Raw genomic sequence first — 25,073 nt, forward strand, 5'->3', positions numbered from 1 at the left:
CTCTCATTGAGAACAAGTATAAGCATGAAGACACGCTTGTTCATTATTCAGTATGAATCTCAATGTCATCATGTTCAGGTGTTTCATACATCAGGTGCAGATACTGTTATCTGTGTTAATATTGGCTGTGGCATGATCTAATCTTGTAATCAGTAAACGTAGTAGAATGCATGCATGATTGACCAAATGTCTTTTTTTCAGACACTTTTTGACAAAACATAATAACCTTGCTGATGAAGGATAGAGCAACTTTGGAAAGATTTTTCAATAATTAACCTTTTTTCATTTGTTTATCAATGAATGTTAAATTCTGCTGAACGCCCCAGCCTTCTTCACTTACTGAAACCGTCTGTAGTGACGTGTACTCTGTATTGAATATTACACACCCTCTAAAAACCCATGAAGATGTGGTGATATGAAAGATTTTGTTCTTGACTTCTTGCCTTAAGTCAATTATGTCTCAATCCTCATGATGAAAGGCCCGTGGTCATTTCAAGCTCCAGGTACGATGATGTCAGTGAAAGATGAACAACAGAGTGACTTCATCCTGCTTTGTTCTGGATGACTCACATTGTATTACTTCACCTGAACATACTGTTCCTTGAGCTTCCTCAAATAAGTAATACTATCATCTTATCGGTTTTGTTGTGCCAAAACAGCTTTGTTGATAAGAATAGATTTCCACTTAGCCTACCTTATTTGCCTATTATGATCAAATTACCTTCAATCTTTACTTCACTTATACATTTGTCAACAAAACTTCTGAAATAAACGCTGACATAAAAAAAATACTGAGAAAAATACTGTGCCTTGATATTTTTTTTTTATTCTGTAAATTCCAGAATAAGATCACTGTACTCAGTTCAGTATAAGTCCTTGTCCCATTTAACTCCTCTATGTCTTTAGCGAGGGTAAACTGACTCACGATCAGTGTCTGACGGCGATTCTTAACGGTCCACTATAGTCCAACGCCCCCCTAAACCACCGTCCAATCACTGACGGGCTCCAAAAAACTGACGGAAATATCAGCCAATCAGGCGGCAGTTTGTAGAGTATGGGTGGGAACTCCTAACATCAGGGAAGTGAGCTGTTTTACTTGGGGAACTGTTTTCATGGTATCTTCTTAAAGGAATTACTCGCATCGCAGTGATGTCCTGGGTGGGTTACTCAGGCTAGTACCCGCTCAAAGTTGGTCAACCGAGTTAGCTTAACTTCAGTGTTATTAGAAGTTTAATTACTACGTGACGGAGAGAAAAAAGAGAAGTATTACGACACGAAACTGAGCTTCCTGAACTGAGGTGAAGCTAGGTAACAAAACCTCCAACCGCAGAGGACGCCGAAGGTGAAAAAGGGAGTTCAGGAAGAGGTTGACCAAGTTCCCGACGAAGTGAGCTATTTATAACACGATTCGGATTAAGTAAAGCTGAACGGATTTCGCGATGTCTCTGGCCGACCAGAGCCAGCAGTGGTTCCCGACGAGTGTCCAGGTAACGGTGCATCAGGCTCGGAGCCTGCGGGTGAAGGGCAAGAATGGCACCAACGACGCCTACGCCATCATCCAGGTGGCCAAAGACAAGTTTTCTACCTCCGTGGCCGAGAAAAGTATCGCTCCGGTGTGGAAAGAAGAGGCTTCGTTTGAACTGCCACTCTTCCACCCGGGAAACGCTGAGCGCTGCACGCTGTATATCATAGTAATGCACCGAGCTCAGGTGGGACTCGACAAGTTCTTGGGTCAGGCTGTGGTGAACCTCCTGGATCTACACGACAACAAGACTCGCAAAAAGTCAGAGTAAGTGGCTGCTGTGATGTGGACCTAACCCGTTTCATGTTCACTCTTCACACAACATCTGTATTGGGTGTTTTCCCAGGGTGTTAGGTTGTTTGTAGTAGTTAAGAGTAGTTTCTTCTTCTTCTTCTTCTGTTGTAAGTTGTAGCTCAGCCTTCATCTTAATTCCAGAATGTTTACAGTGCAGCAACACCCCATGAGGTCTCCATCAACTCTACAGAACTAAAGCAATCCATTCAAATAAACAGTCCAATACCAACAACTATCATGTTTGACTCTAGGCAACATCATAACACTTAAAAGCATGGTTGAGCTGTAGTCTGCAAAAAAATAGGTCAGTGAACAACCATTAAGTTTCCCTGGGGCCCCCCATCTCCCTGGGTGTGATTGGCTGTTATAATCAATACAGAATTAATATTACAGCCTGTCTCTACAGCTAGTTAGCCCTGAGTGATTATTGCAAAGCAGACCTTAAAGGACCCCTGACAACAATTGGGGCCAAACTGACATGGTAAATGCATATTTGAATTGTTGGGATATGTCAGCCCTTACAGACCTATGTCGTTTGGGAAAAAAATAAAATCAGGTAACATTTCCAATATTGATAAGGTAGTAAAACATACACAAATATTTATTTGAAGTATTTCTTTAAATAAGCCATCATCAGTGGGGAAAATGGTCCCCAGAACTGTGTTAGAAGCCAAACGGGTGGTTTCTTATATGGGTCCCGCAAATATAAACAAAGTAAAATAAATGTATATGAAAATAAAAATCAAGCAATGCAGTATTTTGGCTTCAGACTAATGTCTGACCTAAACCTACATAGTACATCATAAAGAAGCATTAAGGAAACTGAAACTGGTAGTCCAATGATGATTTGGTGATTTGGACCCAATATATGAAATATTTTACAACCTGTTTTACACAAGCAGGGGATATTTTTAGTAATTAACCTGAGACATCAGTCTTTGGATTTGCATCAATAAAACTCCATTTATACTTTGCACATTATAGCTGTTCTCAAGCTGCCCTTTGTCTAAGCTTTCTACATATATTTATATTTAAACAGTGTCTCTGATCATTTGAGAGCATTCCTTGGTTTGCTTGTATGCATAAACTGTGAAACCTACCAATGAATTATGCATCCATCCTTGATCTCTGGTTTCAGAGACAAATAGAAACACAAATGATTTCACAACACCTTTCGCTTATATATTCTGCAAACACAAGACCTTTAAACAGGCAACACAATTTAAAAAAAAAGCTAGATATTGCCCTTAAAATGTCAAAACATAGTGATGGACCCTCTTGTCCCCTCCCCCCTCTTATCAGTGTCTGAGAGGAAAAGCAGAAACTACTGTATGGTGATGGTGGCAAAACAGTCCTAGATTATTCTTATCTCAGTACTTCCCTCTGTCTTCTCCGTCTGTGTTGGACAAACCCTGACGTTTGGCTTTTACTTCATACCGTGGTGTGAACTGTCTCTTCCATGGAGGCCTAAGTGGAAAAATAATTTTCACAGGCTGCTGCTATTACTGTAAAATTCTCCAGGCCTATTTACTAACAAACAATACATCCGCTCACACCCAGAGACGTTAAATGAGTCAGGATGACATGTTTGCTTTGACACTGCATGGGTGTAACGTGGGTGTAACAGGAACCAAAATAAAATGTTGCGCTAGCGTTGAATTGGGATGTACATGCACTCCCTGTTATGTAAGAGAGGTTTTAAAATAGACTCTGTCAACTTTTGGTAACAGCGGTAAAACTTTCCAAGTGCGAGTTTTAATATCGATATGACCTTTGATAAAGTGAGGTGTTGGTTATGAGTTCTTCGTAATCACTCAACCAAGGCCAGCCTGGATACAGCGCCAGCATGACCTCATTCACTTGATTATTGTACCGTCATATCTGAAACTTTATCTTGTGTTTGCTCAGTAGGTTTTTACACTTTCGTGGCAAAGTTCAGTCCTTGCACTTTCCTTTCCAAGTCTGAACTCCTTCAGTCTCCTTCAGCTTGGCTTGCTCCTCCGGTCTCCCTTAAGACCCAGTTATGCAGGCTGGGTATTGAATGTTGCTGTTTTCGCCTGGAAGCGCGCGGTGTTCGATTACCATCCCACTTCTCTATAGTGCTGATACAGGGCGTGACACCGAAGACTTTGTTATTCTGCTGAAATGGAACTCTGCTGTTGCCTCTCAGACAAAACAGTGTAGCCTTTTCAAGCTGAAATGAGGTTATCGGACCTTATATTCGAGTTTGTGCGAGAATATGAGTCACTGTCACATATCAACAGACATTCTAATGAAAAACTAAGTGACTATTTCAATTAAAGGATTGGTTTTATGTTACATTCATGTTGTTATCAGGGCTGCACAATATTTTGAAATAGAATTGAATTTGCAATACGACTAAGGGCTATATCCAAAGAAGCACCAATTCTTTGATAAAGGTATATTATGTGACTTAGTGCTGCAGAGATGCATTTGCCTACAAATCTGGTTCTCCATATGTAAGAAAACATGCTTCTTTGGTGCAGAGCCCCAAAGTGTACACAGGATCATGATTTTAATAGTGTTTTTTGTGAGAATGAAAATTGTGATCGAAAAATTGATGACAATCATACCATGCAGCCCTAGTGTGAGTGGATTTAAAGGGCTTATTTGAGTGCATTTTTTACATTTGCAAATGACTTAAGAATCTGTGATTAAAGTCTAACAGTAATGTCTTGTGTTTGTGGCTGCGACTAACAGTTATTTTACATGTTAATCTGATCTTCAAGCTTATTTCTAAGATTGTAAGAGTACAAGTATTTGTTTGGTCTATAAAATGTCAGAAAATTGTGTAAAATTTCCATTAGTCATTACCCAGTAGTCAGGATTTCCTTGAAAAGGTTTCTGAAAATGTGATGTATAGTCATCAAAAAAAAATTCCCTCTCCATCATCCTCACTTATGACCTGGAGGAAGTGTCTATATCTGCACAGACCCTGCCCTCTCTCTGTATTGTTGCTAATGTTCTGCTGTGTTCCGTGGTGTGGGAATGAGACTCAAAATTCAACTGTCTTTCTCAGAATCACTTCCTTCACTTTAAATGTTGTGTTGAAAAACGGCAAGGGACAAATCTCACACGGTGTGCCTTTAAGCACAACGGGACAAATATAGGGGGAAATGACTTCAACAATCAATCCATTTATGGGAATTGTTCAGTTACAGTATTGGATCAGATCCAGCTGTTGCAGAGCCGGTTCTCCTGAGTCAGGTTCATGTGTTGAGGCACCTTAGCTACAATATTTATTATGTAAACAAAGAAACCAAAAATATCTCCCACACAGATGTATCATGTTTATTCATCCAACATGGGAATCATGGTAAGAGAATTCAAACAAAATGTGATCCTAGAAACTTTTTAAAAACAATGTCTGGTGCTCCCTGATGATCCTTAAAAACCCTTGAAATGCTACTGATGTGTAAAAAATGTATTTTGTAGGAATCTGTATTTCACAGCATTAGTACTTTACTGGCTGAATCCACTCTGGTGACTCACAGGGTAAATACAGCCTCTCCTGTTAATCATTAAACATGAGACCTACAGGAGAACTACCCTCGACAGGTGACAGAGGGAACCTGTCCAGCAGGACCTGTGAGAACGTGCGTCTTTAGTTCTGTGCTAACAGAACATGTACACCCTGCCCGTCTGTTCATAATCACAACAATGCATTGTGTGTGCACAGTCATCTATGGTGTGTTCTCTAATGTAATCCACTTAGACGGGACAACAACCAACAGTCTCTTGATTGGCTTGAGAGCATGATCTCTCAGTCCTTGTGCTTTGGCTTAGTTAGTGATTGTTTGTCTTGACATGCTTGGTTTAGGGTGGGGACTGAGGGATGTTTGAATTAGACTCAGTGTAACTTTCATTACATCACGTTCCTCCCTGCATGTTGGAGAGTGTTTGAGGAATGTTGGGTCACTCCCAGCCTTGTTTCCTGACTGTTATCCTCAGAGGAGCCAGTCTGGATGTCTGCTACAGTGCATGACACTAAACTAAACTGAACTGTAGATATTTGTCTGGTCAATGCCTCACCATGCTTTAGATTTACATTTGGTAATAGATAGTGTTACTATTCCTCAGTTTGTCTCTAACAAGGGTCGAATAAACCTTAGAGCTCACATATTACTCTACAAAGGATCAAAGAGAAATCGCACAGTGACCCCAGTTTTTTTTTTTATGAAATGTTTTTTTTACTTAAACACAACCACTACCAAATCTCTGTGGATTTACAGCCCACTCTGCACATTTGATATCGTAAAAATTGTTCTGTCCCAAACCACAACATTACTTTCAGCTAGAAAGCAAATTGCCACATCGGGCTACATCAGCATCTAAATGTATAAACAAGTAATTGCACCTATGTTCTTTCCTTAATGACCACCATTAAAGACTTGTGCCAACTCTAGATAGGGGGGCAAATGAGGCAGAATCCAGAAAATGTGTAACTGTATGTGACTGTGCAGCATTTCACTGTTCTCCAGTCACAGAGTGGTTAAAGCCCACCCCAGGGTGGTGTCAGTTTTCCTTCCAATTTACTCCACATACCTCAGCACCATCAAGTTTATGATCGCCATGCTGCCACATGATCAGATGTCCCTCTTGGATCCAGTGAATGCTGGATGTGTGGACATGATAAGCAGAATGTTGTCAGGGATGGATTAAGTGTGCAAAAAGTTTTTTTCACAGGTGTTATGAGTAGGAAAACTGACATTTTTGTTAATTTCTCAGGGAAAAATGCACAGGTCATAATGGAAAAAAGCAAATAAAGTTTTACCTTTGAGAGACAAATGTTAAAACAAAAGCTGTCAGCGTTTTGGTATACGAGTTGATCCTGATGTGTATGAAGTGTTTGGGTTGTATAAGGGCATTTTGGATGTTATAATATTTGCTATGCAGAGAGCTGCGTGTCTGTAATGAGAAATGACTGATGATTGTTAGAAACATGAACTCGGTGTGTAATGTGTGTAACAAAAACCAGTAAATGAATCAGTCGGAGGGCTCTGCTGTGTAACAAAAGAGTTCAGAGGGGGAAAGGCTCACCGCCACGGGCACTCCTGTGACAGTATTAGTACATCTAATAATAGCAAGGCTGTAATTATACAAGCAGAACGCATCTGTTAATGGCACTAATCGCCTGTTATGGAATAGTTGTAGAAAGGGCTCTCCAGAACGCTCCAACCTTTCCCTTGCAGACAATAAGTGCTGATCCTGTGCAACAGAAAGGACGTTTGGGGGGGGGGGGGGCTAAACAAAGCTGTAATTGTCAGGCTTTATCTGTGGTTGGCATGGCACTCCCAACAGGAACTGGAACAAGCTGTATGTTAGTTAATGATAACCATGAGTCTCAGGTCAACAAGCATTTAAAGTCAGAGCTGTTAGAGCCCAAGACGTTTCTGTTGGATTTATTTACACTATTGTATTCAGCGTTAACCTCATTTAATAAGCTTAAATGGGCCCATACATGACTTTTTCTTTACATGGCAGTTTTGTAGTGCCAATCCAGCTTTCTGGGTTGTAGTAACACTAATTACACACAATTGTTGATATCACAAAAATGTTGATATCCACAGTGCAAGAGTCTTCATATTGCTCCTTTTGTCCGACCAACAGTGCAACAGTCAAATTGCAGCAAATCCTACCGTTTGATAAGCTGAAACCAAAGAAATGTTTGCATTTTTGCTCAGCAAACAACTGAACAACTAAGCAGTTTAAAATATTTGTTTAATTAATTGTTTAATCCATTAATTGTTTTACCTCGAGTGTGCGTAAGAATTTTAGCACATGGGACTAAATAAACCTGCAGCTAAAGATTAGTTTAATTAATTTCATTGATAAATCAATTCATTGTTTTTTCAGTGAAACACCTAATTAATTAACCTGCCATTAATTAACCTGCCTTTGAGATCATGGCAAGTCAGAAGAAGCGATTGTTTTACTTGCCTGATTGATTCAACTATTGATCAGCGATTTCAATTTTGAGATTATCGTCTCTAAGCAACTAAACAGTTAATCTAAAAATGTAATTTAGCCCAACAGAAGGCTGTATTAGAACCCGTTAATAACCTCTGAGCCTTTGTATCTGATTCATACAATGGCAGTGATTTGTCTTATTCTTCATTTTAATTCATTTAAATCTTCATTGTCTGCAGTCTGCAGTAAGGCTTGATAATACAATGTGTTCAAGTGAAAATGTCTCACCCTATTGCCTTGTTTTTTATTACATTCTTTAAGGGTGAATATGAGGCTAAATGACCTGATTAAATGTGAGTTTATTGTGGTTTAATGATATACAAGCCTATCTTTTATCTTCAGGAAATTCATATGATGCAAAAATTCCACTTTAACCATCTGTTTCATTTTGTCCCTTTTGTTTTTCAGTTGGTTCAAGCTGGTGGACAAGTCTGGAAAAGAGGACAAGGCGCGAGGGGAGGTGCTGCTTGATGTCCAATTTATGAGAAACAACATGTCAGCTAGCATGTTTGACCTTTCTATGCAGGACAAGCCGCGCTCCCGCATCTCCAAGCTGAAGGACAAAGTCCGTGGGAAGAAAAAGGATGGCTTCTCTGACTCTGCCTCAGCTATTGTTCCCTCCGTCAGCCAGGTCCTCACCGACAGCGATGCTGAGCCAGATTCACAGTCGCTCAATCAGTCTCCAGGAGTGAAAAAGAAATCTAAATTCAAAACACTCTTTGCGCCAAAATCAAACTTGCAGCGTAACATCTCGCAGTCCATGTCTACGCTGGGGTCTCTGCCCGAGAAGAATTCATCTCTCAGTGGCAGCCGCTCATCTGGCCTTAATGTTGACTCTCCCGAAGGTAACTTTATGTCTCTCTGCTCAGTGTGTACTGTCTGTTTACTCAGCGCAACGTAAATAAAGGTGCTTTGCATGTCCACAGTGACGTCATGACTCACTATTTCTCCTCCCACAGGTAAGAAGAAATTCAAATTCCTGGGACACAAGCGAACCGGCAGCTCTGACAGCAAGGTGTCTCAGGGTCCTTTCTCCCTACTGGGCCGCTCCAAGCAGAGTAACAGTGACCAGAACAACCTGTGCATCAACGGCAACCACGTGTACACAGAGGAAGAGTCCAAGAGTGGATCCACTCTCAGTTTGAACAGCTCTGGCCAAGGATCTGTGGAAGACATCCACAAACACACATCTGATCCAGATCCCATCAGTGTACCTGTCCCCTCCATACACATAGAGTCAGATAGGGCAATACTGGAGCAACAGCGCCATCAAGAGGAGGAGGAGAGAAGACAGGCCGAACAAAGGCGCATAGCAGATGCCAAGAAGCTGGAGGAAGAGGAGAAATACAGGATAGAGATGAAGAGACTTAAGGAGGAGGAGGAGAACCGAGTACAAGAGGAACAGGAGAGGAAGCGACGCTTCCTTGAGGATGAAGCAAGGAGGAAGAAACAGATTGAGGAGGAAGAGAGGAGAAAGCAAGAGGAAGAACGCAGGGTGCTGGAAGCAGCAGCTGAGGAGCAGAAACGTCAGGAGGAGGCCTCCATGAGCGACAGGCTGACGTCTCTGTTTGGAATGATCAGAAAGAAGGAGGAGAAAAAGGAGGAGGTCCAGCAACACATTAAAGAGGATCAACCCACACCATCCCCTCGCAGTGACTCCAAAGACCCACAACCAACCACCAACCCCTTTGATGACATCCCCCTCAGCTCAGATCCTTCAGCTGATCAGCCGAAATCCAGCCGCAACCAGCAAACCCCCTCTGCCATGGTCTTCCTCAACCGCACTGCTAAAGTGTCTGCAGTCAAACCCAGGTAGGCCTTCTTTTTATTTGGTGCTTTTAACAAGTAAGGCTTCATTCAAACCAAATCAGGTGATTGATTTGATCAGTTGCTAGTGTGTTTTGGAGAAACACAACCCAATGTCACACTGCACAGGCAATTCACATACAGTAAGATGTTAATCAGACAGATTAACAGTATTGTTGTTCAAGCTAACACTACATTTAAAAATGTATACTGGGGCGCAGTTTAGCTCAGTTGGTAGAGCGGGAGTCCCATGTGCTGAGGCTCTGCAGCGGACCCAGGTTCGACTCCCAGCCTGGCTCCTTTTGCTGCGTGTCACTCCCCCTCTCTCTCACCCTGTTTCCTGTCACCCTCTTCAGCTGTATTGTCAATAAAAGCCATATAAAGGCCAAAAAAAAAAAAAAATTTAAATGCATACTATAAATATAGTCGACAACTATATAGGATACTAAATTTTTTATAATATAAGCGCTGTTTGCTGTAAGATGTTCTGTGTCAGGGTGAAACGGATACTGTCACATAGGCCAAAAAAAGACACTCAGAGGTTTGCCAAATTGCTCCAATTTGCTATCATGTTGTTTGGAGCCTCAAACTACATTGCTGCCAGGATACTGCGCCAGGATGGGAGAAACAATCTCTGCAAACTGGTTGCATAGAGAAAGTATCTCTGGAAGTATGGCTGGACAATTAATGGAAATATTGTCAAAATCTGAATATGGCAAAGTGCAATATCCAGATTACAAGAAACAGCATTATGATGAAGCTCTGTAGTGCTGCAGAGATGTTCTGACCAAAAGTTGTTCTCCAAATGTAAGAACATGTGTTTGTTTGGTAAAGACCCCAACAATTGTTCAATCATTATGACTTTTCTTTTCAGTATAAATGCAAATTGTGACTCACAAAGTATAATTTCCACTCATTGTGATTCAAATCCCACTTGTCATATCTGTCAAACTAATCACAATGGAGGTTTTTTTTCCTACCACATTGTGCCATATCGGTTGTGTCCTCCTCCATCTCCACACTACACTGCATTACCTGTTGGCATACCTGATTTGGTCTGAATCCAGCTTCACACTGCATTAATGTTATGTAATAATGTTACTGTTATGTCAGTGTTATGACACTTGGGACACTTGTGGTTGCTTGGAGTCACTTTATTTTTAGCTTTACCTAACTACGATTCAAATATTGCCTTCAGTAGGATCACAAATGAAGCAGCGTACAATGAAAGGCACCATTGCACCATGGTTGTATATGTGCATTTAATCTAACCAAAAAAAAAAACCTAACCATACCAGCAACAGAGGAATTGTTTTCTTCTGCTCTTTGTTATCCACGCATATATCAATTAGAAATCCTATTTAACTGAACCAAAACACTTGTTTGTGATTATTTAGCTGGGCCCTGTACCATGTCTGTCAACACTGTAACTGTGAATTTCACAACTTTCCATTCTGTTTCTGTTAACATTGGCTCAACCTTGTGACTGTCTTGAATTACCAAAACCCAGCGGTTGGTGGACCTGTTTGACCAGTTTGGTCGCTGTACAGATGAGAGTCTGGGTGTGACTTGGGGGTGTTTCTGAGGTTGTTGTGGAACAGGTAGTGGACTGAGCAGAGCTCGTAAGGAGGGACTGAACCACAGTCTTACCTTCTTTGCTGACGTGCTGGTTGATTTCATTTTGTTCTTTGATTTTATTTATTTATTTTTTGGGGTTCGGCTGGATTTTTCATACGTAAGGAGTCCATAATGGTAAGGAGTTTGATCTTGCTCTTGTGATCTTGCTCTTGTCATTTATGTTCCAGTGGTCCTTGTTTTCAAGGCTTTTAGGGTTGTAAAGTTGTTTGTACTGTTTAGTTGGGATATTCTGATGCTATGTTGGACCACCTTTAATCAAAGTGAGATAATCTCAAAGAAGAGATGTCACATTGTCGTCTTTTCATACTGGACAGTCAGAATTCCTCAACGTGAGAGTCGCAGCTAAAAATAGAAATGCTAACCACAAGGCATGTGAATCTTAGATGTTCTGTCTGTGGGTTGTGCCTTTGACACTGACGGCAGACCATTTTATCAGCAAATGATTTTGTCATATTTAATGGAAGCCTAGTTTGGTGCAGAATTAGGAAAGTACCTATTGGTTGAGTAAATAGTGAATTTTCTATTGGGCTAAATTATGAGGTTGTAGATGGGCCTTTAATAGTTTTTGTGACTGACCTGTTGACATGTGAGATGTTAGTTTAATTGGTGACGGGTTGTACATTGGTGATGATGGTCAAACTGACCCTTAGGCCTTTGTCTTCACTCCTCGGCAGATTGCCTCAATCTCTGGAGTCTGAACCCGCTGACTGCCGAACCCCCAGTCAGCTGTGTCCTTCCCCAGCCACCTCTGAGTCAACCCTTTCTAGTGTCCCATCTGAGTCCCCTGATACTTTCTCCAACCTCCACTCGTCTCTGGCTCCACCAAACATAAGTCAAAGCCTATCTGGTTCCCCTCCTGGCAGCATAGACAATTTGTCCTCAGAGGGATCTTCACCCACCATGGCGGATAAGAAGAAAAGAGCCCCCCTGCCGCCTCTTCCAGCGCATGGCACCCAAACTGGAGGAAATCAAATCCATAACCCTGCATACGTAGACGGCCCGCAGCAAGGCAATAAGATGTCTCTTCCACTCCCTGATTATGAAACCCTATTTCCTCAGAAAAGACACGGAGTGCAAGGGCAAACTCGATGGGACCACATCATCGCTGAGGTCAATCAGAGACAGAGGGACATTCCATCAGATTTTCTGGGTCCTGAAATGAGTGTGGACGGCCCAGAGGAGCATGAACCCAGTCTGAGGTCTTCACTTCCACAGAAGAGACCTGCTTTGATGCCTAACCAAACACAACCTCAGGAGACCAAACCTGTGTCAACCAAAAAAGTGGCGGCCCCAGCTCCCCCTGAACCAGTTGCAACCCCACAACCTCGACCAGCTGCAGAATCCAGTCACAGACAGAGCCAGAATATTCCCCAACAATCTCTCATGAGGCCTAATCCATCTGCTGTTCCAGGATCTGTGAACACAGATGCTTCAAGCAGAGAAATAACTTCAGCGAGGTCCAGGGAAGGAGCACGGAAGGTGTTGCAGCCATCACCTGCAACCAGAGCAGCTAGCCCACTGAACAAAGATCTTTCACCACCAAACGATGAAAGAAACGTGCAAGTCACAATGAACAAAGAGGCACCCACAGCCAAACCCAGACAGAGGGTGAGTGGCAAAGAGCCAGAACAACAGGAAGACGCCGCTGTCACACCAGTTGTCTCCGACAAAAACATGAACAGTAACATTCAGATGTTATCTAGTTCAAGTGTGAGCAGCATGGACAAAAAAGGCAGTCAGGTGGAGACATTTGCAGCGTTTGATCCGTTCCCCAGTACTGATCTTCTTGCCAAAGACCCATGGGCTCAGATGAAGCGGAACCAAGAAGCTGATGACCTTTTTAAACATAATGTACGAAAAGAGCAGAAACTTGAAGATCGGGGACTGACGGCAGGTGATCTGGATAGCATTTTTAATCAAGACAAACTGACAGACCCATTTGCTAGATTTAACGGCAGTGATTCAATCAAACACAGTGAGCACAGGGAAAAAGATGATTCAAAGGTAGACAGTCTGGCTTTCCAAAGAAGGAATTCACAGAGAAGAAACCAGACACCTCCTTCCACAACTCAGCCTGATAACAGGACATCGAAGTCTCGACAAGAACCCGCATTTAAAGAAGAATCAGCCAGAACCACAGCTTATCAAGGCCTCAATGCACAAAATATCACCAATGAGGCTTTCACAACAAAGCTACAGGCTGATGTGAAGACACATAGCCATGTGTATCGAGGAGAGGATCCATTTGGAGCTGAACCTTTCATCTTGAACCTCACAGAGCCCCACCAGGTAGTAATGGAGGAACCAGAGCCTCTGGCAGGAGGTTTGTCTGAGGGAAAGATGCCTTTGAGGGCGTGGGTCGCACCCTCTGAGACTCAGCCTGTCAATGCTCAGAATAGCAATGGAGGTGGGCTGTCCTTTATTCCACGCAGGTGAGACTGACCAGGGTGTTTATCTTGACTTTGTAAAGGGCATCCGCCCGCTGTTGTTGTATGTGAAGGCAGAAAAGGTGTTGGGATCGACACTGGGTGTGACTGTTCTGAAAGCTTGTGATTTCTTGGCATCTTTCCTCCATTTTGAGTTTAATTCTGGATAGTGGTTTTGAATAACAGTGGAATGGTTTGGAACATTTGCAAAACATTAGATTGAATTGTTTAATCTTTTTATTCTCCTTACAGTATGTTTTCTTATTATATTCAGTGGAGCTTTTTTGCATATTACTGTTCTCACATGTAATGTTTTAAAGATTTTGTAATAACAGCGTGTGCACGTTCTTTACAGGCCTCATCCTGTGAAGCCCATGAGCACAGTTGAGAGCAAGAGTCCCTTCGGCACCCCTGCTGTGAAAGAGATAAAGGTCCGTGACAGCACACCAGGGAAAATTCAGGTACTGCCATGTTGACATGAATGACACTCTAGGATCAAAACACCTGCACATTTAGACCACTTGAACGCTGAAATAAGCATGTGTGCTATATTTTTTTTTTAACACAGGTTAAATAGGCGATTGAGAGTGGATTGCCTGTTTGTTTTTCCAGACCATATACCTCATCAGACTTGATCCAGAAGACATAAAACTTGTTTTGAAATGTCTTGATCAATAGCCGTCTGAATTAGACACACCAATTTTTTTGAAGAACTGATTACACAAGTTGCTCAGGAGTGAGACATATCGCTTCTATCTCATCTCCGTTGAGAGTTGCACATGTGCGTAAGGCAGCTGACAGGGCTCAGTTGTTAGTAACACATAAGCCACTATTATGCCACAGTCATTTTTTAATTATCTTTTACTTTACTCTAGATTTGCTTTCTAACTCTGCGGATTGATCATCAGATAATCACAGGTTATAGCGACTATCAATAGATAGAACTATGGCATAAAAATGACACATCAAAAGGTAGACTTACGTTGTTTTTTCACTCCGCAGATGTAGTTATCTTTTGTATTTTGCTTCTGATTTATTCAGAATTTGCATTTTATTCTATGGTATATGTTTTTACGTTTTTCACCTTTTTAGTTTGAAGGCCAAACGCAATGTAATTTTGCTCTGCTGTGTACTAGTTGTGTGTATAGTCTGAATGACAATAAAGAAAATCCTTGATCCTCGAGTTTTACTGTCTCCTCACTCCCCTCAGCCGGCAAACACAGCGGGGAGTGGCCCTTACACCCAGCTGACACAGGAAGAGTTGATCACACTGGTGGTGAAGCAGCAAACCGACCTCTCCAGGAAGGACGCTAAGATCACTGAGCTCGAGGAGTACATCGACAACCTGCTGGTCCGCGTCATAGATGAGAAACCCTCCATCCTGCATTCTCTCAACGCCAAGCCGGTGTAAGGCGACGGCTTCTGGGGAGAAGAGAGTCCCACTTAAGGGACCCGGTTATGTTTGTACTGTGTGGTTGTACTGTGTACTGAGAGGCACAATCTCTATGAAGGTCTTGGAGCATCATGCACTTTTTCAGTTTCAGAGTCAGATTTGTTTGAGAATGCTGTAAAACGGACTCTGAACTAATAACATTTGGTGATTACTTAATAACAAGCAAGGAAAATAGTCTTTATAGGCAAATGAATGTATATGTTTTGACACTAAGGTACTGGAATTTGCTTTAAATAAACTTCCTACTTCAAAATCTATTCAACACCCTGATTTATATAATGTACTTGATGAAACTTGGGTTGAGCTTTATTTGATGTACTAATAATACAGAGAGAAAAAAAAAAACTTTTGATTTTTTTTTTTTTTTTTAACCATTATCTGGCTGTTCACACCGTGCTTTGTGTAACTTATTGCTGTGTGATTAATGATTATAAACATAAACAATCAATACAAGTCCATGCAGCACCTTGATGTGGTAAGAATGTAACATGTCTCTCATATAAATATATTTGCAATACATTTATAATTTAATGCATTTCTTCAGGTCATGACTAATTAAATAATTATGACCTTACGAGCTGAGTAAAGATAAAGTCTGTTTATATAACAAGTGCACATTGACTGTTCCCTCCACCACTGGAGTCTTATTTTTTATTTTCTCTTTGCCCTCATGGTTAGCATGTGTGTTTTTTTTTGTTTTTTTTAACATTCCTCCTTTGTTGTACTCACCACTTGAATGTCGGCTCGTCTTCCAGCCCTTAGAGAGATACACTGTGCCTATTATTGCTTCAGAGGGGTCTTATTTAGAAAACCAGCAATAAATAAAACAGGGAGCTTCTTGGAGTGTATACAGTTTGAATTACGCAGTAGCTCTTTTTCTTTCTTGTGGCTGTAATTTAGCCTGCGCACACAGAAATATTATGCAAGTAATCGTGCAGAATCAAACTGTTTGTTGTATTTATAAAATGAGAACCAAGAGATAATCAAAAGGTAGTCATCAGAGGAACAGCAATAGTATCAGTGTCTGTAATAATAACCAACCAGCCTTGTCTTTGTATGTGAACTACACTAATGAATGAACCCTGCATATATGCCTTGATATGACTATTATTTTATGTTTGGGCAGAAATGATAGCAATATTAATCTCCAGAATGTACAGCCCTGTGCCTTCAGAACCTTTTTCATGACTTTCCTGTCTGATTTGCTGGATGGACGTTGTACGCTACCTCTCTTCTTTCTCTTTGGACTTGGAGGTTAAAGAATGTGCAGCCCGATGACACGATGATTACACGTCACCCGATGTAAAACGTCTGAAAGAAGTGATGCTGAGCAAAATATGATTTTTATTTGAAATAAAGACACTAGTTATTTCACCAGTTTGTTTGTGTCTGCAATGACTTAAAATTAGCTCTCTGGTTTTTTACAGTATGTACAGCAGATGGATGAAATGGAGCTTACGTATGAAATATTTAACCCACATATTTTACCATAAAGCACTCGCTCAAATGAGCTGCACATCACAGTGACGACTCAAGCATTTGCCCTCACAGCAGCTTTATTTTCAGTGCCCCGACAAATTCACTATATACTATTTGCTTGAGTAAATGTTTGGCAAAAAAAATAAAAAAAATACAGTTTGAGGAAATTATCAAGCCTTTAAACAAAATAAATATATATTTATATATTTTTTTGAAGTTTTATGCTTTGACTAGGAATGAATTGGTTTGGTTCTAAGAGCCACACTCAGGCAGGTGAAGTCTGACAGCAGTGACATGGATTAACATGCTGTTGATTGAGGTCTTTTTCATGCGATGTGCCGACAGTTACAAAAACTTTTCTAATCCATGAGGTCTTATCCTTGAATTCAAAAAATGTGAAATGTGAAAACATGTGAAAGAGACATTGCCTGAATAGATGAGTTGAATCTTTGCAAAAGGCAGGCAGGCTATTCAGTTTGATTTGAGGATTTTACACAACAAATGAGCTTACAGGGTTTTATGACTCTAGAGGGACTTTCATAAAATCTAATAAATTACCTCAAGTGATGTGCCTCAAGTGAATCCTAGGCCAGATATCACAAAATCAAAGTTAGCCAAGGCTGGCATGGAGGGTTGTCATTATCTGTAAGGTATATGGCAGACAGATCGTTCTCTTCAGTCTGTCCTTCTCCCATCATCGAATAAACTAGAGTTTAGCAAATGGACTGCTGATGGAAATTCATAGCAGGCTAGCGAAATCTCTTCTTGTACATGATCCCTGACATACATAAAGAAAAATGAAGAAAAACTCAACCAAAGTTAAACGAACATTTAGAACATACGGTATACTGTATCTTTTCTAATCCTCGCACTGTGCGCAACCCAATTGCCAGAAAAAACGATGACAATGTACGTCTCTGCAAGCCAGGGATATGTGCAACTTTACAACTCTTTACGTTCAATTTGTAATTCTGTCTTGGGACGAGGCTGTGCTTACCATCTGATTAGGTTTAGGCACAAAAGTCACTTGGTTAGGGGTAGAAAAAAAATACAGTTTTTGGTTTAAAATACCTGTTTTGGTTAGGGTTAGGGTTAGGGTCCAGATATCCTGTTTTACACTTACAGATGTAGAAACACAGTCGCGATCTACAGTGACCATCCCCTCTACCTTCCAAAATGAGCGCGTTGTATGTTGAACATTTGTAGAAACGTCAATATGGAACATAGTCAATGACACATATGGTGGTTTGCAGAAATGTTTACTGCAAACAGTTCATTCTGGTGACTGGGCTGAGTCTGTGTGCGTAATCTGAGCCATTAACCCTCCATCAACAACAGAAAGCGTGCAGCCCGCGGGTCTGTGGGTCTGTGTCTGAACACGACGAGAACAGGGAGTGTGCACTGAGCATCTTTTGTACTGTTGGTACAATTATTCTCACAGTCTCCTCACCTCACTTCCTTCCCTCTCTTTTCTTCATCCCTCAATGGCTCTTCGCTGTTGGTCACACCTTGTTTACTTGATGTATCGGTAAGAGGACTTTTAACTTTATCTTTTTATAAGAGACATGAGACTTATTTGACTTAACTAACACTTTCATTCTTTCATATACAAGTCCACGCATGTTTTTTTCTGACCATGACGATGGTTAAGCGGGCTGAGCCTATCCCTGCCCGAAGCTAGACACCTTCGATAATAGCTTGATTACCTTAAAGAAATGGGACTTGTATCCTCTACACTTGTCTAATTCTGCTAACCTAATTGTCACAAAAATGAGAAGAGTACAATCAAGAACTAACCAACAGCAGCATATAAACAAGGAGCTTCACAACACCACACTGGCTGTGGCGCAGTTGTTGGCCGAGATGCCGATGCGGCGGCGACATGTGAACATTTTGCGGAGCTCGGCGCGGAAGCGGTCATGCAGCCAGGCGTAGAGGAACGGGTTACAGCAGGACGAGCTCATTGCACACAGGTGACAGAGCAGCTGAATGAGCAGGAAGTAGCGCTTATCGATCAGGTCGATGTCAATGTCGCGCAGCACGTTGAACACACTGATGGGCATCCAGCAGAAGCCAAAGGCCGCCACCACCAGGCTCACCAGCCGGAAGGTCTTTCGCTTGCGCATGCGCTGCGCCTCCGCCTGGCTCTGAGTGCGGTGGCCGGGTACGACACAGTTCCTCAGTTTGACCGAGATGCACAGGTAGGAGATGCAGAGCGCAGACAGAGGCAGGACGTAAGTGATGAAGAGGGTGCTGTACGCGTACGCCAGCCGCTCCCTCTCCTGGCCCATCCAGAACTCCTCGCAGATGGTGAAGCCTTCATTTTTAAACTCCACATGGTAGGTGTGAGCCACCGCTGGAGCCACCAGACCGCAGGACAGCAGCCAGATCCCGGACAGAATGTAGGTGCACCCCAAGACTGAGATCCGCTTTTTCAGTGGATGAACTGTGGCATAGTATCTATGAAGAAGCAGACGAGAAGAAAGCTAATGTTACCAGACTTGTGTCAGATTTGATACATCCATCGAAACTTTTTTCGAAAAATGCTATGGAAACTTGCCAAACTTGAGTTAAGAGGAGCAGAATTGCTTGCCAATAGCAATCAACATGCAGGTGATGGTACAGCTGTTGAGCACCACAGGTAAGACAGCCTCTAAATGACCACAGGTGGATGCCAACACCACATTGGCAGTTCTCCAAAAGAAAAAAAAAATTATGCTTCTAACTTCACAAAAAAATCTATTCAGCTTTGCCACTGTTGCCAAGGTGTTTACAGATAAAGCAGGGTTTGGGCTTCTGGCACACAGCTTGGTGTTAAGACCACAAAACTGTGGAGTCAAGAGCAGTGGGGGAAGGTACGGTATTAGCTTGATAAATGCAGCACCAACACCATATTGACCGTTTCCAACACAAAAGAAAAAAATCCTCACTCACAAGAACAGTCAAGTTGTCATGTACACGCGGTGTACGCCGTGCAGTTAGAGGTCATCGTGATGGCTGCTTTTTAAACTGTGTATTTCATCACCTTGTTTTACATGTAAATGAATTGTATAATAGAAGAACAAAGGTGGCTCAGGAACTAGAGCAGATCATCCACTAATAGTAAGGTCAGTGGTTTGATCTGACCAAAGTGTCCTTAATGTGTTTGAGTGAATGGCTTTTGTCACCTCTTACTAGCACATTTGTATGTTGCATAGCACACTCTGCCATCAGTGTATGTTTGTGTTAATTGTTCAATGTGGCAAGTGTTGTAAAGCACTTTGAGTCACTGGATAGGACTAGAAAAGCGCTATGTAAATGCAACCATTTACCGTGGTTGGGGCTTTAAAGCATCTGCAGCATAATGATGCAAGCAGCCATTTTAGAAAAACTGTGTCCTTTTTCATTGTGGCAAATGCATCTCTTCAACAAAGCCGAAAGATTGTCAAGTGGTATTATGAATATAGCAGGATATTACATTTCTGTGGCCTCCCCAAATCAGCAAGCTTAAAGGAGATTCTTTATTTTTTCCCGTCTCTTTACTATGTTATAAAGGTTCTGGTGCAAGTAAAAAAATCTTGACAATTTACAAAGCTCCTCTCTCCCACAGACAACACTGCTCCTGAAATGCCTCGTCAGTAGTCCTGCCCTTTAATTCTATGACTTTGTGATGTCACACTACATCACTGTGTCACACATTTGCATAGTTTGTGCCTAGTTTGTCAGGTGGGAATTAATTTAGCACAAACCATTAATAATGTGGCACAAACCATTGTAAATTAGCCTGTATTGTGCTTGCATTTGTACACTAGAGTCCTCGAAACTCAGAGAATGTAAGCTTTTTTAGGGCTAGCTTAAAATTGCGTTTGCCACAGCATATTGGGCACAGCATCTTTCAAGAAATAGTCGCATTTAAATAGAGGCTACGCACTGTATTATTTCTTTATAATGTGCAGTTTATAACAGGGTGACTAAGTTGGTCGGAATGAATGCCTTAAAACTTCCCACTATACATCATACTGTAAGATATGTGAATGGAATGCAGGATGCCTGTAAATGAGGTTCTACAGAACTCCCCAGTAGGTTTATCTAGAGTCTGTCCACTGTCTTCTGGCTCTCAATGACTCACCTGTCCACGCCAATAGCAGTGAGAGTGAAGACCGACACATACACCGTCACCGGCTGGATGAGGTACACCAGGTAGCACATGAAGCGGCCAAAAACCCAGCCGCGTGGGTTGAAGGCGTAGGCCAGTGTGAAGGGGACGCACGTGGCACACATCAGCATGTCGGAGAAGGCCAGGTTTCCGATGAAGAAGTTGGTGACGTTGTGCATCTTGCGGGTGCGGCAGATGACATAGAGGAGCAGGTAGTTGCCAAAGACGCCCACCAGAGCCACCAGGGTGTAGCAGGGGATGATGAGCAGCTTGAAGGACTGCAGCAACTCCACGCCGACAAACTGCGGGCTGCGGTTGGAGGAGCCGTTCTGCAGCGCCACCTCGAAGACCTGACCCGTGTCGTTACCGTTGACCTCATGCATCAAACACGGTGGGGTGAGCTCAGCTGCCCAGCCACTGCCTGTGCTCTCCATCCCAAAGGACTGATGTCAACCTGGAGGGAGGGACATCATGATTCAACAACATTTATTCAACAACATGATCATTCAACACTGTAAAGTATTAAGAATATGCTGAATGACTCTATCTTTGTGCCCAGTCATTAGTTGGTGGGTTGGTTTGTCAGAACGATTACGCAAAAACTACTTAACAGATCTCCACGAAATTTAGATGGAGCCTGGGTCTCGTCCCTGAACAGATCCCGTTAACTTTTGGTGACAACACTTGTATTAATTCCTCAGGGATTAATGCACTGATGTTGATGACAATAATCCGAAATAATAAGGTGGCTGGTATCTGTTCAGCACAGTCGCCAGGACATAATGTCATTAGTTAACATTTCTGCAAACCACAGACACGTCTATGGTCGACATTTATACTATGCTTATTCACCAGCTTTCACATCAGGAGGTGGAGGAGATGCTGGTGGTGTTATTACAAGGCTGACAAACAGCTAAATGGAGACCTGGGAAGACCTCTCTGCAGCATCAAAAACTCTTACACACATTTCCAGGTTCATACTTTTATTTGGGGGTCCTAGTAGAGCAGGTTTGAATACTTTAATGTTCAAAATACATATTTTCTAATATGGTGCATTGCTTCAGAACCCTTTTACACAGTGCCTTGAACGTGAGACATCTCGCCTTTGTTTAATCATTGATAATAAGTTGCACATGCACATTACTCAAGATGTAGCCAGTCAGAGGCAGAGTAGGGAGGGTCATGCTTGGCAAGGTGGCCTGATCTGAAATAACGCTGCTACAGCTGGTAACCATGGCTACAGTACAGCTGCATATATTCTATAATATATAGATTTATATAAATATATATATGAGGCCTGTTACATAGTGACGCACATACGTTAATGGAAGTAAAGGCTCGTCTCCAAACCAGGCGGTGCAGGAGCAGTGTGTTTCCTGTGGGACAGAGTCCACACAATAACAGAAAGGCAAAAAACCCCAAAAGCATAACATGACCTCTGTAAGGAGACCTGAGTGTTTCTCAGCTGTTTTTTGTGGTGACAACACCGGGTGTTTTTTTTTTAGGGAGACACGTTTTTTAAGGGGCATTTCCAACTGTGGTGAATGCTGTATGTCGTGACCAAAACGGGCATTTTAAGCTGAAACAATATTTTTTTTCCCCCTAACCCTAACCAAGTTTTTGTGCCCAAAGCACAGCATTGTGGCAAAATAGAAATAGAAAATTCTGCCTCAACAACAATAGGTAGGTACAAAAAGAAACGTTCAGTTTCAACTGACCTGCGGTTTTTGCAGAAAGGTAATTAGCTAACATTTATTCTGGCTATTGGGTTGATCTATAAGTCAGTACCAATATACAGTTTGTGTCAATCAAGTGCCTTCAATGTAAATTTTCCCTTTTATAATAATCCCATGTCGACGCAGACAAAGTTTGATGAGCGGGTTTCTCCGTCCAGTTAAAGTACTTCCTTGTGATGACATATATTCTCAATCTTGCGGGGAAATCACCACTGACAGTCACTTTCCTTCAATGGAATAAAGACTTGACGAACTTAATCAAAAAAATACAACAAAGATTTGTTTCTGTTTTCAGTTTACAGTCTTTAGCGGGTCGGCAATTGTGCTACAGTTCAGACTTAACTCCTGTTGGTCACTGTGAGTCATTGGCCTTTCAGTTATTTCATCAGCTTTTCAACAGTAAATATTAAAGGAAAATGCTGCTGCGTGACTCAGACACACTCTGGACTATTATCACTCTGCATGTGCACGGGAGCCGGCTGGTTCCCCCTCACATCAGTACAATCCACCTATATTTTCGCCCATTTGTGGAAAATGTAAAGAAGCTATTATGATGTTACAACGGTGTGACAGGAGAGGACGATGGTGACAGAAAAGGGCTGTACTGGGAGGATGGATTCACTCAGCGGTGACACATTTAATTTGCTGCATTGTGAGTGTGCCATTTTAGATTTCCTGCTGGTTAAAGCAAAAGCCTGTGGTGGAGCTCTTGAAGGAAATCTGACTTGACAAAAAAAATAAGGATTTTTATGAATAGCGGGGATCAAATAAAACAGACGAAAAACATGCCCTGAAAAATCCCCCAGTCTCAGATTCTCACAAATTGACCCAAACTGACAGTAAATGTCAGATCTTTCACAAAGTTACCAGCATGGAAGGTATTAGAATAATGTCATGGCTCAAAGAGAAATGGAATAAAAACCATGATAAAGAACTGAATTGTCACAGTGTATAAACCTGTTACTTATCTGTAATCAGACTGAAGTCTGAAGTCAGAGGGTGTTTAAACTGGACAGACTGTGAAACCAGTTTGGTTTGTTGACTGTATGTTTTTTTTGGTTTGTTGACTGTATGTTTGTGAGGTTTGTTGACTGTATGTTTGTTTGGTTTGTTGACTGTATGTTTGTTTGGTTTGTTGACTCTATGTTTTTCGATTTAATTTTTAATGATTTTCATTGCTGTCTTATCTGTGACTTTTTACCTCATTATTATGACTTACCGTGGGGATATTGTTTTCATCGAGCTTAGTTTGCTCCTTTTTCTTTTTCTTTAGCTGGTGGAAATGTGCTTCACTAGATGAGGCAGGGACGGCTACAAGGTGAAGTGCTTCTCTCGCTCTCTCTTGCACAGACACCCACACACACGCGCACACAAACACACTCACAAACACACACACACACAGAATGCACCTGTTAAGCTATTGATTGATTGCTTGATTGCTTGATTGATCTGCCTACCTAAAGTTGGCTGTTTCAGAGAGCCCAACACAGCTTACATTATGTCTGAACTGTATTCTCTCCCAGACACAGCAGCCTCTCACATCCCTGCAGGAGGATCAGCAGCAGGTCTCTTATTCTTATATTCTCTTCAACAAGTGAATAGAATATTTTATATTAATAGGCATGGAAATATCCTATAGATCTCATCTGCTCGCCCAACTGGTTTAAACTCTGCTGTGTGCCTCAGCTTCTGCTGAAATAGTCGGAGGGATACTTTGATATCTGAGACATTAAGACGCTTCAGTGAAAGCATTGATAAAATTTGTCTCTGTCTCAAAGAAGAAGCTGCGTCGAACAGAGACGCTGCATGGTGAAACTGCGATGCAATTCGAGGGATACAGAAAAGTACATGCGGAACACATCATGAGCAAATTGAAATAAATTGTAAATCAATAAAAGTAATCTCAACGAAATCCCGAGAGGTAACTTTTAAAAAAGAGCATCAGAAGAGGAAATCTGTTTATCATTATTATTATTATTATTATTATTATTATTATTATTATTATTATTATTATTATTATTATTAGGCTATTATTTTAAGTGCACTGATACAGATTTGATGCATTAGTTGTGCATGATTTTCCATCTCTTCTCAACTCTACCTTTTTGGATCGCAAACCAATTCCAGACGTCGAACAGGAGGAAAAGTAGCAGACCTACCCGCCGTGTGTGGATGAGCTGCAGCGGAGATCCAGCCGGAGCGTCCGTGCGCCGCAGGAGAGATGCGCGCCTCTCACGCAAGTGACCGCACACTAGCCTGCGGGTCTGTGAGCAGCACTTACAGCCACGCACCAGCCCTCTGACCCTGCGGTATCTGGGGTGTCATCGTGGACTTGCGGTGGCACGAGTGTTGTCAGGCGATCAACAGGTCTGACGGGGATGGCTCGCTTTTTATATCTTTCTGTAAACTTGACTGACAGCTCCGGTGACCGAGAGAGCTTCTGACGCGTGTGTCTCCGCTGAGGATCGTTGAATCTGCGTGGCTTCAACGAAAAAGTCCTGTGAAATAATCCTGCAGTCACACCAACACAGCTGCTTTTAGGCTGCTGGAGAAAGAGAAGTTACAGTTGGTCTCTCTGTTCATTTCTGCATTT

At 41.9% G+C, this 25,073-nt stretch overlaps 2 protein-coding genes across 3 annotated transcripts; one reads left to right on the forward strand and one right to left on the reverse strand.

Moving 5' to 3' along the window:
* Positions 1-1,050: 1,050 nt before the first annotated feature.
* Positions 1,051-16,507, forward strand: rab11fip1a (RAB11 family interacting protein 1 (class I) a). Of its 2 annotated transcripts, XM_030417685.1 has the most exons (6): positions 1,051-1,789; positions 8,216-8,652; positions 8,767-9,619; positions 11,926-13,683; positions 14,033-14,138; positions 14,888-16,507. In XM_030417685.1, the coding sequence occupies exons 1-6, from the start codon at positions 1,440-1,442 to the stop codon at positions 15,086-15,088; spliced, it is 3,705 nt and encodes a 1,234-aa protein (XP_030273545.1). In that variant the 5' UTR covers positions 1,051-1,439; the 3' UTR covers positions 15,089-16,507. The 2 variants fall into 2 exon arrangements, with proteins under 2 accessions (XP_030273545.1, XP_030273546.1); XM_030417686.1 differs by lacking the exon at positions 11,926-13,683 and having other exon boundaries at positions 1,059-1,789.
* On the reverse strand, positions 15,835-24,958 carry prlhr2a (prolactin releasing hormone receptor 2a). The gene is made up of 3 exons (XM_030417687.1): positions 24,640-24,958; positions 20,718-21,198; positions 15,835-19,069 (listed from the first exon to the last, which is right to left on the reverse strand). Exons 2-3 carry the CDS (start codon positions 21,176-21,178, stop codon positions 18,433-18,435), a joined length of 1,098 nt encoding a protein of 365 aa, XP_030273547.1. The 5' UTR covers positions 21,179-21,198; positions 24,640-24,958; the 3' UTR covers positions 15,835-18,432.
* Positions 24,959-25,073: the final 115 nt, after the last annotated feature.

This window comes from Sparus aurata, chromosome 5 (assembly GCF_900880675.1).
Source record: "Sparus aurata chromosome 5, fSpaAur1.1, whole genome shotgun sequence".
Lineage (NCBI taxonomy): Eukaryota > Metazoa > Chordata > Actinopteri > Spariformes > Sparidae > Sparus > Sparus aurata.